Below are 14869 nucleotides of genomic sequence, written 5' to 3' on the forward strand. Positions count from 1 at the left end.
AAAAAAACAAAAAAAAACACTGAAACTCAGAAAGATCAGAAGCAGATTCTCAGGTAAGCTCAGATGCCTGGAGACTTTCCCACAGCTGCTTTTATATAACTGACGTGTTACGAAAACGTCTGAGAGAAACTTTTCAGCTGAGAACTCGAGGCCAAACTGGTAGCAAAGTGAGAAATACCACAAGTCCTGATGTGTGCTGGGACATAACACGTGACAGGAAAAACACTGGCATTTAAAAACACATTTGACAGGAAATGGAGGGATAATATTTAGCAGGATATGTGTCAACAAAATATCTGTGTGTTTATGCTCACCATGTACACAGAGTACGTGCCCTCCCTTTCTGGCACAGACCCACATACACAGCCTGAGGCTTTATGACAACGAGCCACGCACTGAAGCATCCTATCAATACAAACGAGTCCCTTGAGACTATTTTAAACATTTCATCTATCATTTAATTTTTTTTTACTTTCAGAAACAAAAACAAGATTCAGATAGAACAAATATATGACGTTATATGACCCATGGCTCATGCTACCTAATCTTTCTGGTTTGTTGTTTTTATCAGAGGCTACAAAGAGAAAATTCAAGTCCGGATTTGTAATTTCCTGACATGTGAAACATGTACAGGCCTGACCTCGGACTTTCATTTCATCAATAAGTCCACATACTCTGAACTGGAGACCAACTCTTTTGCTTCAGGCCAATGTAATAAAAGTTAGATGCTTCCTCAGGCACTGTCATAAGGAACAATTTCAATATAGTCTATGTCCGTTTTTCCATTTTATCCACCTGTGTACTGTACAAGTTTGCCATCATTCAGGGACTCATATTGTGCTTGTTACAACTCACATTTATTTGACACATTGGCATAGTGGTAATTTAGCAGGTTAAGATTTTGTACTGATAGTATGATGGTTAGACTAAAGCAAACAACGGCTTTATACATCTGTGAGATAAAGAGTCACTATACTTCACTATACTTCATACTTATACTTTAGTGGTCTCTTCATACTCCTCTGGCTCTGTATCTGCCTATTAATACACAATGTCCAGGCCCTAATGTCTGTCTGCAGGATGGTGCTAAGAAGGCAGCGTGCAAAGACAACTATGAGAGTGATGTAAAGTTTTGACAAAACAATAAGCATAAAGTCAATTTTTCATGAACATCAACTATGATCTATGATTTGGTCATAAATGTACATCACAAGCAACTTCCTGCACATTATATTAAGGCTGATGATAGAGCCCTTGTTTACATTCTTTCCACTGCAAAGATTCACTGAGTGGCCGTCACAAATGTACAGGCCAAGGTCAGCAAAGAGATAAGCAGTACAGCTCTGTCCACAGGGGTCACCAAAATCTATAAAGAAATAATTTAATTTCAGTACATTTCTCAGAGAGGATTCTCACTGCTGTATAGCTGCTGTGACTTCACTGTGGGAGTGATGAACACGTGTTGATTGCATCATGTCATACAAACACAAGGGTCAAATATCCAGACTGATTTGTCACACATCACCTCGAATGGGAACAGACGTGTGTGTTTGACAGCAGGGGAGTGTTTAGGACACGACAGCTAGAGTTTCATCTGTTGTGTTGTGAAGGTTAGAGAAATGTTTCTCCACTTGTCATTTCCTGCAGTGAAATGATCATGGTGCCAAAAGGACAGAGACATGTGGAGGAGGCAGACTCCTTAGGGACAGAGCTGGGAATTTTTAGGCCCAAAACACAACACAATAAACTCCCACAATAGATCTGCTGACTATCAGTGTGCAGGACACGTTTGCTCTTTAACCTTCAATACATACAGTGACTCAGAGCAAACGAGCACAGCCCTGATAACAAAGTATTGATGTCTGACAGACACCACCGACCTGTTACATATCAGTATGAAGCAGTTGCTTCCTCAGACATTGAGCGGAAAAAAATGAAAACACTTCTGGATTGGATTGACAGTCCATGCAATTTTCAGTTGTGTTCAGCTTTTTTTCCTTCCTTTTCCTTTCTTACAGCTACACACCCTTTTAAATAGCTCAGCTGCATACACAGGAGAATGCTATTTGGGCGAGACCAAAAACTCAAACCCCTGTCTGAATCCAGTGAAACTTAGAGTTCTTTTCTATTACAACAGCTAACTCACATGAATCTCATATTCAAAAGCATCTCTTCATACATCCAATTTCCATTTCCCCAGTGCCTGTGTGTACCTCTTATAGCAAACAAAGCGGGCCTTGTCCCAGCCTTGGTTAAATATCTCACTTCTACAAAACTCAAACTCTGAAGTCACTCAAGCTGACCGAGAGACTCACATTCCAGCAGAGAAAGATAGCGAGCGAGAGAAAAAAGGAGGTCTGGCTTGGACTGGAGCCAAGATGGTTTTCCTCCTCTGTGTTTCCCCTATAAGTCTGCAGTCACAGTCACAGTCACACACACACACACACACACACACACACACACACATCGGACCAGACTACAAGAACAACAAGTGCAAACAGAACATGTAATCTCACAAGCTGACTTACTTTAACAAAACATGACACACATGGACACTTTCAGATTTGTTGCTCAGCACAAACTCTGGCACAAAAAATAAACACACAGAGACACACGTTTGCACACACCTGCTCCTCCACGGCCACATCCTGCAGGGCCGGGCCATCCCGTGGGCCTCGGATCCAAGTGAGTATCTGGCCCATGTTGGCTTAAAAGTGCCTCTTAAAGTGTGTGTATGTCTGTAAGCCTCTGCCTGCTCTGTAGGCTTGCAGCATGTTTCCAACACACGGGGTAAGGGAGCAGGAGAGAGAAAATGGGAGGGAGCGAGGGAGGGAGGGAGGGAGGGAGCAAAGGGGGCGTGGTCAGGGAGCAGAGGGGGCTGAGATGTGGAAGTCACAAGAGGCCAGACCGTAATTCTCTGGGCTATAAAGGGAAGTGAGCTTGACCGAGGAATGACACCCACCTTATGAGGGGCCACATGTGAGCTGCTTCTCAGAGGTAACAGATACTAACATACACACACACACACACACAGACACGCACAGACACACATACAAACAGACAATCATACAAACAGACACACACAAGGGCAAATGTGTATTAAAGACACAAGCATTGGTTGATCATTAAAACTTTTTTGCAGCATTTCTTTGACTGATACCTCCTTAGTCCATATTCCATCTGCTTATCAACACACACAGAGATCTCCAGAGATGCACACGTACTTATGCACACGCAGCAATAAAAGAAAAGCTTGTGAAACTAGTGCAGCTGTCTAACTGCCTGTGAGAATAAAGGGAGGCACCAACTTTTTGCCAAAAGAAACACGAGTGAGTCTTATCTTAATTCACAATGACATCATCTCTGTGGAGAAATCGCAATGAGGACATTGAGTCGTCTCTGCTTCTTTCAACGCCTGTTCATTAAGTCGGAATGATAACATCTATTAACTGGTTGACCCAATGATGGACAGTTATCTTTACCAAGTGCAGGAGATTTTTTTTTTCCCCAAAAACGTGCATCAAAACATCTCTGCGGTAGCAAACAGTTTAATTATGAGAAATAAATGTAGGGAGTGTTTCTGCAGAGCTCGTGACTAATGGCTCTTAAGACTCAAGGCATGGGTGTTGTCTTTCTGAACATTCACCTGCAGTTCTGTTCAGTGAACAGACAAGCTTTTACTTTGAGCTTCATTTAAACACAATATTCAGCAAACTACAAAAGTGGACGGACAGCATTACATTCTACCTCCTATCATGGACACACAAACAGAACTATGTGGAAGTACACTCTGGTGTATCTGAAGCCGACCTCGTTGCCTTCGGTGTGCATGCCAGTTAAAAAAAAAAAGGGCTAAGGTGAATTCTTGTCATAGCTTGAAGGCTGTACTTAAGATACGATTGTTCAGATGATGCATCCCTTTAGGAGTTTCTTGGGTGGGGCATGCAGACAATGCAGCCTTTCAGAGAGTCGCAGTGATATAAATCAGTTTGTGCTCTGATGGCCGAGCCTTACTCCTGTGCAGCACACCTCAGCAGGAGATGGAAATGATGTAGTTTACTTTTATTGACCAGCGAGACGTGAACCTCCTGTTCCTGCAGCCCATTGTGTTAATGATCGTTAAAAATAAATGTTCAGGTGGAGCTTTCAGAATGCAACATAGACGGGATAAAAGCAGGAAACTAAAGTTAACTGCTACTGCACCTTGTAGCCTTGACTTGGCTTCAAAATGACAATGAAACTGAGTAACAAGAAAACAACTCCTCATGGGAATTCTGAAAAAAAAACACTATTACTGCATGATATGAGATATATGTGCAATGTCCAATAGTCTGACAACACTATACAGTGCAATAAATAAACACACATAAAGAGGGTATATGAGCAATGACTGGGGTTTCTTTTCCACTCACTTGGCACCAAACCTTACTGTATGACTTTAGCTGATAGAAAGCCTGAGCTCATATGAATGCATCAAAAGGGTTTGAAAGTACGGCCATTCGACTCAGACCTCAGCCCAACAGGTAAACTGAACACACATTGAGTGAGAAAGCATTGGGATGCATTTCCTTTTTCAACATGGGCGACTTAACAGTATTAAAACACACACTGTGATTTCTTACACTGACAATATCAATCAAAACAAATAACTGCATTCAAAAGCTCCCAAACGCTTACAGGTTTAGATTTTCACCTTTTTTTTTTCCTATGATATTTACAGTGAGGTAAACATAGTGCATGGCCCTAGATTATTGTACACACACGTATGAAAAAGCTCCAGCATGCACAAGTCTGTGCACATGCTCAAACAGGCACATATAACCACAGTGGCACACTCCCTGCATGTCAGACAGACACACCTTTGCCTATGTGAAGGGCCAAACGACCTAGCCTGTGAAACTAGCTGGTGCACCATGGGAAACAAAAGTGTTGTTCTGTAACCTCCAAATACAAGTTTTATGTTGCTCCACTTGTTTGGTATGTGGATATGCTGCTAATTATTTTATTTGTTTCCACCTTAGGCTTAAGATTATCTAAGGGAAAAATCATTACACATACTGTAAAAAAGAAAAGAAAAACAGCAGTAAGAATAAATAAGGAGACGTCAGATGTTATCACAATCATGTTTGCCAGTACCACCACAAGTGTACAGATGTAACAGGACTCCGTCACTAAACTGGCACCCTCCTTTATATATAGCCCCATGTCGTAATAAAGTCACTGCTATGTGTACTCTGCCATCACTTCTCCCTCTGCGTCAACTACTTTTGACTTCTACGCCAAAAAGACAAGGAAACAATCATGTTTAAAAAAAAAACGTTTTGCCATATTTTACATCATATTGAATATATTTAACTGAATTCACATCCATTGTAGACGGGAAAATTAAACCCTTCCTGTGATGTTGACTAATTAAAGTATTGAGTCTCATTGCATGGAAATCATTTCTTCATTAGATTAGATAACCGTAAGTCTAACAGTCAAAAAGAAGAAACATCCTCAATGCCAAAACAGGTAAAATGCTAAAAGTAACTCAGACAAATACTAAAAGAAACTATGGGTCGATAGATACACTACAGGATTGTAGTGTATCAAAGGTCAACTACTTCAGGGTGAAAACACAGACACTTTTCCCAGACAGCAGGTTCACAGTCAGGCAGATCTTATCTGATGTATCAGCGTTTATGAGCTCACAGCTTCTCAAGCATCACTGCACTCAGCAGAGGGAGACAAACACACTAAGTTTCTTTCACATAATTAAATGTCCTGTCCTTTACACAAGAACAATGTGGACTCATCTGCAGCTATGCATGTCTGCATGCACCAAGCCCACATTTTCACATCCTTCATTCTCTGATTCTTAAAGGTACAGTCATTTCATTTTACCTTTATTGATTCTCGAGAAATCATCGACGGCAAGCCCTCATTTACCAAGATGTCGAGAGTATAATTAAACAAGAAAAAGACAAAACAACAAAGACAGATACTTTGAATGTAAAACCAGAATAAGTCTAATAGTTATGCAGAATTCTCTTTTTTAATTAAACCCAAGCAATCAGATACGTTTTTGTTGCACCTCTGTACATCTGTAAGACAGCAGGCGAACTCCATACCTTGCCATAGTCGAACCTTTTGGTGTAAGAAGAGACTGTACAATGTTGGGCATCGGGTTTGGAAGGAGCTGCTCCTCCTTTCTACACACACACGACAGATACAAACACACACACACACACACACATACACACACACACAAACAAACCAGTTGTTATTTTAATGCAAAGGCTTTGAGGCTTGAATGAGTTTTTAACAATCATTTCAAAATAACGTCTAGACAGGATGCAGTGACTTCTATGGCCTATTGTGTTGGCAGTTTATTTATTAACTGTGATGAAAAATCTTTCATATGCAAGTCTTTCAACTTGTTGCTATTCTTGCCTTTTGAGATTATTTCATTTCAAGTCAACAAGCACATTGATAAATGAGGGTAGCAGTGCAAGCAATAAGGACTGAATGTGATTCAAATTACAAAAAAAAATATTGATACGACTCTGAAGTGTATTTTAACATAACATTGTAGTCCTAAACACGGCTTAAGAAAGCCTCTCAGATTAAACAGTCACACGCCCACATTTACAAACTAAGTGTGTGACAGAATGTGGGCAAAGCCCTTATAGTTATTTACTTGAATTCAAAGCTATATCTCTTTCAGTCTATGCCAACTTTTAGACATCATTCACTCAGCAGAGCTTTAACAGTTCTGGAAGGTGTGCTGCTTTTCTGTCCCTCGAAAAAAAAAGAAAAACACAAGCAGCTTCCCTGCATGTGCCAAGTTTTACCGAAGCGTTATTAAAGTGCACTGCCAGAGGGAGAAAAGGGAAAGACAGATGTTTAAAGAAAGCAGATGTACTCACGACACTATTCCACCATGCTGCATACGCCATGAGGGATCAGGAAGCGAAACACTGGTTCAACACTTCACTGCCACTCTCTCCTGTCCTCACAGCAGGATCTGTGCTCTCATGCCTCTCTTAACTGTGCCACACCCCACACACACAACTCAATAATTATCAAACACAGTAGATGTCTGTACCCGAGACTTCATCTGACTCACAGAGATTACTATAAAACCATTGTTGTCCTGCTGGTCTCTGCTTCTACCGCTTAACAAAAAGAGAGATCAAGATCCAATCTGCACCCATACTTAAAGTACCACCCACCAACACACACACACACACACACACACACACATTCCCGTCATCATACTGTTACACACACACATTTCCTCAGAAGGAAGTTGATTGTTCCAAGATAAACCACAGGACTCTACTTCTCTGCAGGAGGGGGTTGCCTTAAAAATTGCATATTATGACACAGCTTGTGTTGCAGACACAGGCATGAAACATTATGGAAACAAGACCTGTCAATCAACAGTTCTGCTTCTTTGGACAACAGCTCATCGAGCACAAATCGATTGCCTAAAGATGCAGTAGGATTGATCAAGCATCGAAAGCAATCCTGAAAACATGCACGTCACATCAACACCTAAACATGTAGGTTACAGAAATCCCCCGCTGCGTGGATATAGGTGACAGTGATTGTGACTTTTTTTTTCTACTGGGATCATAAGGAAATAAGTTTAACATACTATTTTGCTTTTCTGATGTAGGCTACCGCCTTGAAATACCCATGAACACACCCTGGCCTAAAGTCGTTGTTCTCCTTCGCCACATATGTCGTGCACTTAAAGAGAGAGAAAAACTTACTTCTTGCTTCTCCTCCTTTGTATGTTTGTGGTGCCCATGGCCTCTCTTCTTATGGGGCATTTTTTTAAAACACGGATGGGATGGATAAACTGTAAGATTACTCCTGCGCCCTCAGTCCTGTGCTAGTAATCAGAAGAAGTCTACAGCCTGGTCTGCCCTTCGTAGCAAAAGAAAGTTGCCCCTCCCGCTGTGAAAAGTTTTGGGCTGTGATTGATCTAAGGTGCTGGCATGCAACCACATTCTTTCTGCAGCAATAAGTTGATTACGTGTGTGTTTAAGATGGAGCTGCAGCAAGTAAGATCTTGTCCTTAATCAGACGCTTTCAATATTATGCTCACGTACAGACAGGTTCACATAGGTTACTGTCACATAGGCCAACTTAAAAACAGATGCACAAGAGGAAAAAATGTTATAAATGAGCATCGTGGCCCATGCTAACTCATTGAGGTGTCTGAATCGGAGCATATGTAGGGCTCTTAATCTGTCTGATTATGAGCTTAAAATCATCATGCCACAAAGGAAGAGCTCAGATAGTGTTTTTGGGCGCACGCATGACGGGACACGCCCAAGAGCTCAAGGAAACGTTGACTCACCGTTGATGCTTTTCCTGTCACAGAGCTGATGCGAAGGCTGCGCTAATATATCCATGGTGTGAATGCGCCACAATGCTTCCCTCTGGTGGCTGAAAGAGGAACTGCAAAGACAAAACAACTAGTGCAGACTTTTACTCTCTCTGGTCCATGTTAAAATCAGTGAAGTGATAATTTTAAGTCTTAAGCTTCTGTGACTATTTGTGTGTTTTCCAAATCTTCAGTGAAGCAAATCATTTTATGTTTTGGACTAAACAGGTTTCATCTTTACCTTAACCACAAACGCATAATGAACAAATAACCTCAACCGAAAAATAATAAGCAGGAGCATATGACAAATATGATCTCATGCTTAAGATTTTAATGTAAAAATCATAATATTTAATACATTTAGTTTAATCCCCCTAAATGAACATTAAACATGAAGCATTGCTGCTGATCTCTTTTAAATGTATTTTATGAAGGAATGTGTCACTAATATTACGGGTTTAATTTAGGAGAGGTATTGCAAATAAACCAAACACAAATTAATTATGAAAATATTTTGTAGTTATTTTAACACTTTTCACAACGCGGTTTTTCATCCTTCTCTTCAAATCTTAGCAATTGCTGCTTATTGTTTGGCCTGCATGGCTTATGCATTTTCACTTCTGCTTATTTGCCGCCCTTGTTTTGATTTCCCAGGGAGCCTTTTATAAAATCTGACCAGGGACAGTTGATGAAAATTAGCTTTTTGGCTAACTCTAGTACTGTATATTTAAAGAAATGTTTTTTACATATGTATTGTCCCTGTAAAATAAAATAAAATAAATGAATAAATGTCTATGTTTATATCAAAAACACTGACTTTTAATCAAATTTTTACAATAGTCCCAAAGCACTTTTACACCACATTTTACACTTACACATTCACACCTATTCCACACGCTGATGGCAGTGTGAATAGACTTGTTTACTATATAGTGAGACCATCACAAATATAATCGCTTTCATACACTGCTGTCTTTGTGGTTTTTAATCTAAATTTGAAAGTTGAAAAAACCTGAAAAAGTTGTCATTTGATTTCGAGGATTTTTTTTATCCTACAAAAAAACTCATAGACTATTCTTTCTTTCACATGTACCTCCACTTTTAACACATGGTTGTGTTTTTGTCTGTGGTTCTTAAAATAATTGCAGCTATAACATTTCTAAATATATTTATTTATACTCTTTTATCATGCAATACAACGAGCTAATGCAACGAAATTGTGTTTTTATCTTTACTGCAAAGTTCAAATTTTAATGACAATAAAGGAATTCTAAGTCTAAGTTTAATGTGTTATTCCAACAGTTTTCTTTTAAATAACAAATCAGGGTTAGTCCTGGCCCCTTTAATTATTGATTTGAATGAACTGTGTCTCTAATAAACAAAATCAGTAAAGGGGAATAACAAATGAATTATGTGGATTATTAAAAACAGCTGTCAGGGGGAAAAAAACATACTAATACTGTATGTTTGAGATTTAAATTACTGTACATTGAAAGAATATAGGATATTAGACACAAACCATGTGGAACAAAAAGACTGATTTGCTCACTTCCTGTCTGCTGTGTTTACTCAGAGCAGTCACTCTATTGTTCATCTTTTATCAAAGTGCTTTCAGCCGAGACAGCTGTGATATTAGTGATACAGGGTGGATTAAGTGTTGACTCCATGTCTGAGCCGTGTCCATCCGTCTGATGACCTTCTGTCCATGTGAACGTCACACACACACTGATAACATTACATTCTCGGTCATATCCCAGCGACATTTCTTACAGAAAACGTCTGATAACAGATGACATTTATTCAACAAATGATGAACTTTGAAGACATGGATGACAGAGACCCATCCTAAACCTATGATCTTCTTGTTTCTGCCAGTATTATAGTATTATGTGTTTTGCACTAAAACCCTCCTATGACAGGATCAGAACCTGTACAACTTTATAACCAACAGATGTTTGAAAGTTTGATAACAATCTTTAACGGAATATTGTACATGTATTTATATAACATACATCAATATTTGTGGTTATATAAATTTCTATTTTCCCTTTTATTTCTTACTTTTACTGGCTTGTGTAACATGTTCTATCAGTTTCTGTGCTTTGTCTGTCTACTACAAAATAAATTATTTTCAATTTAGCAAAAATCCTTGTTTCCTGTGAGAGCATACAGAATCACAAGTTGTAATAGATAATTAAATCTCAGCTAAATAAATCCTGTACGATGATGACGAAGCATTTTATTAACATTGATGGCAATAATATAAAGCCCTTTTTATTGAGTTTGATCAGTGCTTGTTTGCATACAATTATATTGCAAAATCTTCCCTCCCTGATAAAATGTTTACACGAGCAATTCACCAGTAAGAAATAATTCTCGGAGACATTTCAACATCAGCAACATATTTATTTATAGATCTCTATGTGCTTATAGGTCAATTACTTGCGCTTATCAGGGACTATGACACCTAATCAACCTAAAACAGAACTCTTTGTCTGAAATCAAATCAGTAGTGTGCTCATGCATAATATCTGTTCTTCCTCTGATGCCTTCTGACTCATGCATTAAATGTGAGTCTGTTGTAAATTTATCAGCCTCAATACAAAAAGCCTTAACAATCCCAGATAATTGCAATAAGATCGCCTCTCACCTAAAGTTTTATGCAGTTATAGTTTATCTTCAAGAAACACATTTGCGTGACAAAGATCTTTGTAGGCTGAAAAGGGAAGGTTTTACACAGGTACACTTTTTTTACTGAAACCAATCAGGGGCCTGAGATAAAATTAGGTTCACTGTGGAAAGTGTTACAGGCATACTTATGGGGCAAAATAATATTATACACTGCTGGGGTAAATAAGAAAAGAGCTGCACGCAGCTATCAGCCTCTTAACTGATATTGATTGAAGACATGCACGCTCACCCACAGAGGATCTCTTTAAGGAAAGTATTAATGCAGACAATGCAGTGGACATCCGTTTAAAATTCAGGCAGAAATATTATGAATATGGGGAACAAGTGAATAGACTTCTTTGCCACCAACTGAGACAATCAGCCGCCTCCAGCCTGATAGTGGCTGTTAAAAATCACTCCTGATCACTTAGTTATTAATGACCTCTTCAGACGTTTTATGAAGAACTGTACTCTTCAGAGGCTAATGATCGGTCTTTAACTTCTCAGTTTTTGGCTGGCTATAAGACAATAAAGAGGTATGCGGAGCAAGTGAGCAGAACTTGACAAACTCCCAGAGGTTACACCGGTAATAAAATCTATGAAAACTGGTAAGGGTCCCAGCCCTTGTATCTTCCCCGGTGAATTAAAACATTGGATAAATTGGATACATTTTCCACTTTGCTTTGTTGCATCTACACTGAGGCACTCCAGCAGGGGTCCCTCCCTCATACTATGCATCAGGCTACGATAGCTGTTATCTTGGAGAAGGATAAAGACCCACATAAATGTAAGTCATATCGTCCAGTGAGTCTCCTAGGATGTGACAATAAAATACTCACCAAAGCCCTGGCTATTCGGTTGGAATCTGTTCTACCAACAATAATCCATGAAGACCATCTGGCTTTATTACAGGTAGGATATCATTTGGTAACCTGCACCGGCTATTTGACATTCTTTATACAAAAATACCAAGGTCTCTGAGGCCGTTATTTATTTAGATAACCACAAAGCCTTTGCTTGTATCAAATATCAATATTTACTGTCAGAGTTGGAGGAATCTGGATTTGTCTAATCATTTATCTCTTGGATTGAAGCGTGATACTCTGCCCCATTGGCATCAGTCTTATAAACAGGATCCTTTTAAAGTATGTTTGTCTATTCATGGGAACCTGGTAGAGCTGTCCTCTGAGCCCCCTCCTTTCTGATATTGCTATAGAGTCTATGGCTATATCTCTGAGAGTTGAAACCACCTATACTTAGGGTAGGGAAAATGCACAAACTATCTTTGTATGCAGACGACCTACTGTTTTTTATTTCAGAACCCCACACATCCATTACTATTGCTTTGGATGTGATATCAAATTTTGGTGAGGTGTCAGGACATAAAATCAACTTGACAAAAAATCTTCTATTTTCGGTCAGTCAGGCAGCTCTCAATTTAAAATATGATTTATACCCCTTCAAGCTTCTGAAAACTCTTTTCTGAAACTCTTTTACATATCTAGGTGTTTGTGTGACTTAGGAATACAAGGTACTATTTAAATGCAATCTAAAGACATGGCATTAGAAAAGGCTGTGAGAGACTTGTTGAGGATGTGGTCACAGTTTATATTCCACTTTTAATTCAAAGAGTCTATTGCATACATGCCAGTCACCTCAAACCTACTTCTTCCTCCTTTGTTAATGGACACAGAATTCCAGGCATGGTCTCTTGTGGGTATTAAGTGTGAGGGAGATCTGTCTCACAAATATGTGTTTGCTCCCTTTGAGCAATTGGTGAGAGCATACAACCTACCTCGGTCACATTTCTTTAGTTTCTCCAAATTCACACCGAGACCATTTTGGTCTTTCAGGAAATTTTCTCACGTGTGGAACCGATATCTCTTCAGACTCTCTAACTGGTATTTTTGGTATTACCACAGAAAGGTCATTTCTCTCTAGCTCCCAATCAGAGGCAATGGTCTTTTCATCTCTTCCGGCCCATTGCCTCATCATGCTTAATGGAAATCAACACCACCTCCATCCTACACACAATGAATTAGAGCAGTAATGTCTCATCTCAAGCTGGAGAACCTGAAATGCATCACATGTGGCTCCACTCAGAAATTTCCAATATTGTTTGTAGGCCTACTGGTCTTAAGATGACAAATGAAATGCAATGTATTGTTTTTAGGTTCTTTCACATGCACTGTCCTAATTCAACAAATTCAATAAATAAATAAAAAAGCATTGTAATGCTGTTGTTTTTTCTTGATTTGTGCTGTGTTTTCTGTTTTCTGGTTGAAGGTTTGAACACAATAGGTGTTAGCCACAGTGACACTAAAGATGACAAAAGTACGTGGTTGGCATGGCAACATTGAGTCCTCACAGTTGCAGAGTCTGTTGGTGACATGACTGTACTGTCTAGATCTCATCCACTATTATATGTATCTGAACTCTCATGTTGAATGATATCATGTGTTGGTGTTATTTAAACTTTTTAAATGAACTTTAAATATAACTGTTTATATGTTATGTTCTTTACTTGTGATTCTTTGTCATTTTAGACTGCATTTTGCATGAACAGTAAATACAAAAAAAGGAAATAAAATAACATGAATTTCTATAAAAAGGGCAAGGACCTACAGAGAAAAATCCTCTGATTATCATTGAACCGTTAGAGTAAAGTGACATGAGTGGAAGTGCAGATGAAGTCGTCACATGTTTTGTCCCTGCCTCATTGAATGCTGGTTCATTTCATGTTTGCTAAGATGGCTGTGGCTTCATCTGCGTCATCCTTCCTGTTAGAAGTTAAGTTTCCCTTCACTGTCTGCCCGTGGAGCTGGAAAAATAATTAGCTGGCCTATCTTGCTAAGACCTCTGACCTTACTTAACAAATGCAGTGTGTGTGTGTGTGTGTGTGTGTGTGTGTGTGTGTGTGTGTGTGTGTGTTTGTCTGTCTTTCTGTGGGTGTGGTGTGTGTGTGTGTGTGTATGTGCGTGTGTTTTTCTGTCTGTCTTTCTGTGGGTGTGGTGTGTGTGTATGTGTGTGTGTTTTTCTGTCTGTCTTTCTGTGGGTGTGGTGTGTGTGTGTGTGTGTGTGTGCCACACAGTTCAGAAACGAGGAAAAAGGACGCTGAAAACTGAGAATCAATAAACTGAAAGTTAAAGATTCACTCTTCTGTAATGAATTGGATCTATAGATTGTCCCCCTTGCTAATATTTCCAGGCAGTGTGTCTCTGTAAGTGCGTACTTTGGTCAAAGCAAACACTTGTTGCTAGGTAAATGTGGATTATACTACGGGTCTGTTTACTCACCGCCAGGCGACCTAAGCTATCGGACTTGATGAACTCAGTGAAGTTTATCTCACATTGACTAACAAGCTGCCTCTTATTTCAAACACATTTATAAACCAAGAGACTCCTTTGTTCTGTTGTGTTTTTTATGTCTTCTGTTTGTGCTTTCGGCCTGACATGGACTGCATAAATGTCCCTCCATTGTGTTTGATGGGAAAGAAAGACATGCTCTCAACAGGCAGCACACCAGTCTCCATCAGTAAACAAAGCAGTCATTGGTGAGGCTGGAAGACTGTTTGTCATATAATGCTTTGAAAATTGCCTGCAACCATTAAGACTTAGAATTACATGTTTACATTGTAAACTTAAAATACAAGGTTAAATTTCAATTTTGACTGCTTAAAATTAATTTCCACTCATGTGGGCAATTGTAGGGATAAATACAATTGTTGATATTATTTTTTTTATAAAACCACAAATCCTGGCACTATTTTATCAAATATTGATTGTTTATAACTTCTAAGATTTTAGTTTGTAATCA

The 14869-nt window shown here is 39.1% G+C and overlaps 1 protein-coding gene across 1 annotated transcript in view; it reads right to left on the bottom strand.

Annotated features, from left to right (window-relative positions):
• Positions 1 to 2802, bottom strand: part of cast (calpastatin) — a 33940-nt gene extending 31138 nt beyond the window's left edge. The window contains 1 exon segment of the mRNA XM_079341734.1: positions 2628 to 2802. Coding sequence (XP_079197860.1) covers positions 2628 to 2702 — 75 coding nt within the window. The 5' untranslated portion in view covers positions 2703 to 2802.
• Between the last annotated feature and the right edge of the window lie 12067 nt (positions 2803 to 14869).

The sequence above is a fragment of the Symphodus melops genome (genome assembly GCF_947650265.1).
Source record: "Symphodus melops genome assembly, chromosome: 4".
In the NCBI taxonomy this organism is placed as follows: Eukaryota; Metazoa; Chordata; class Actinopteri; order Labriformes; family Labridae; genus Symphodus; species Symphodus melops.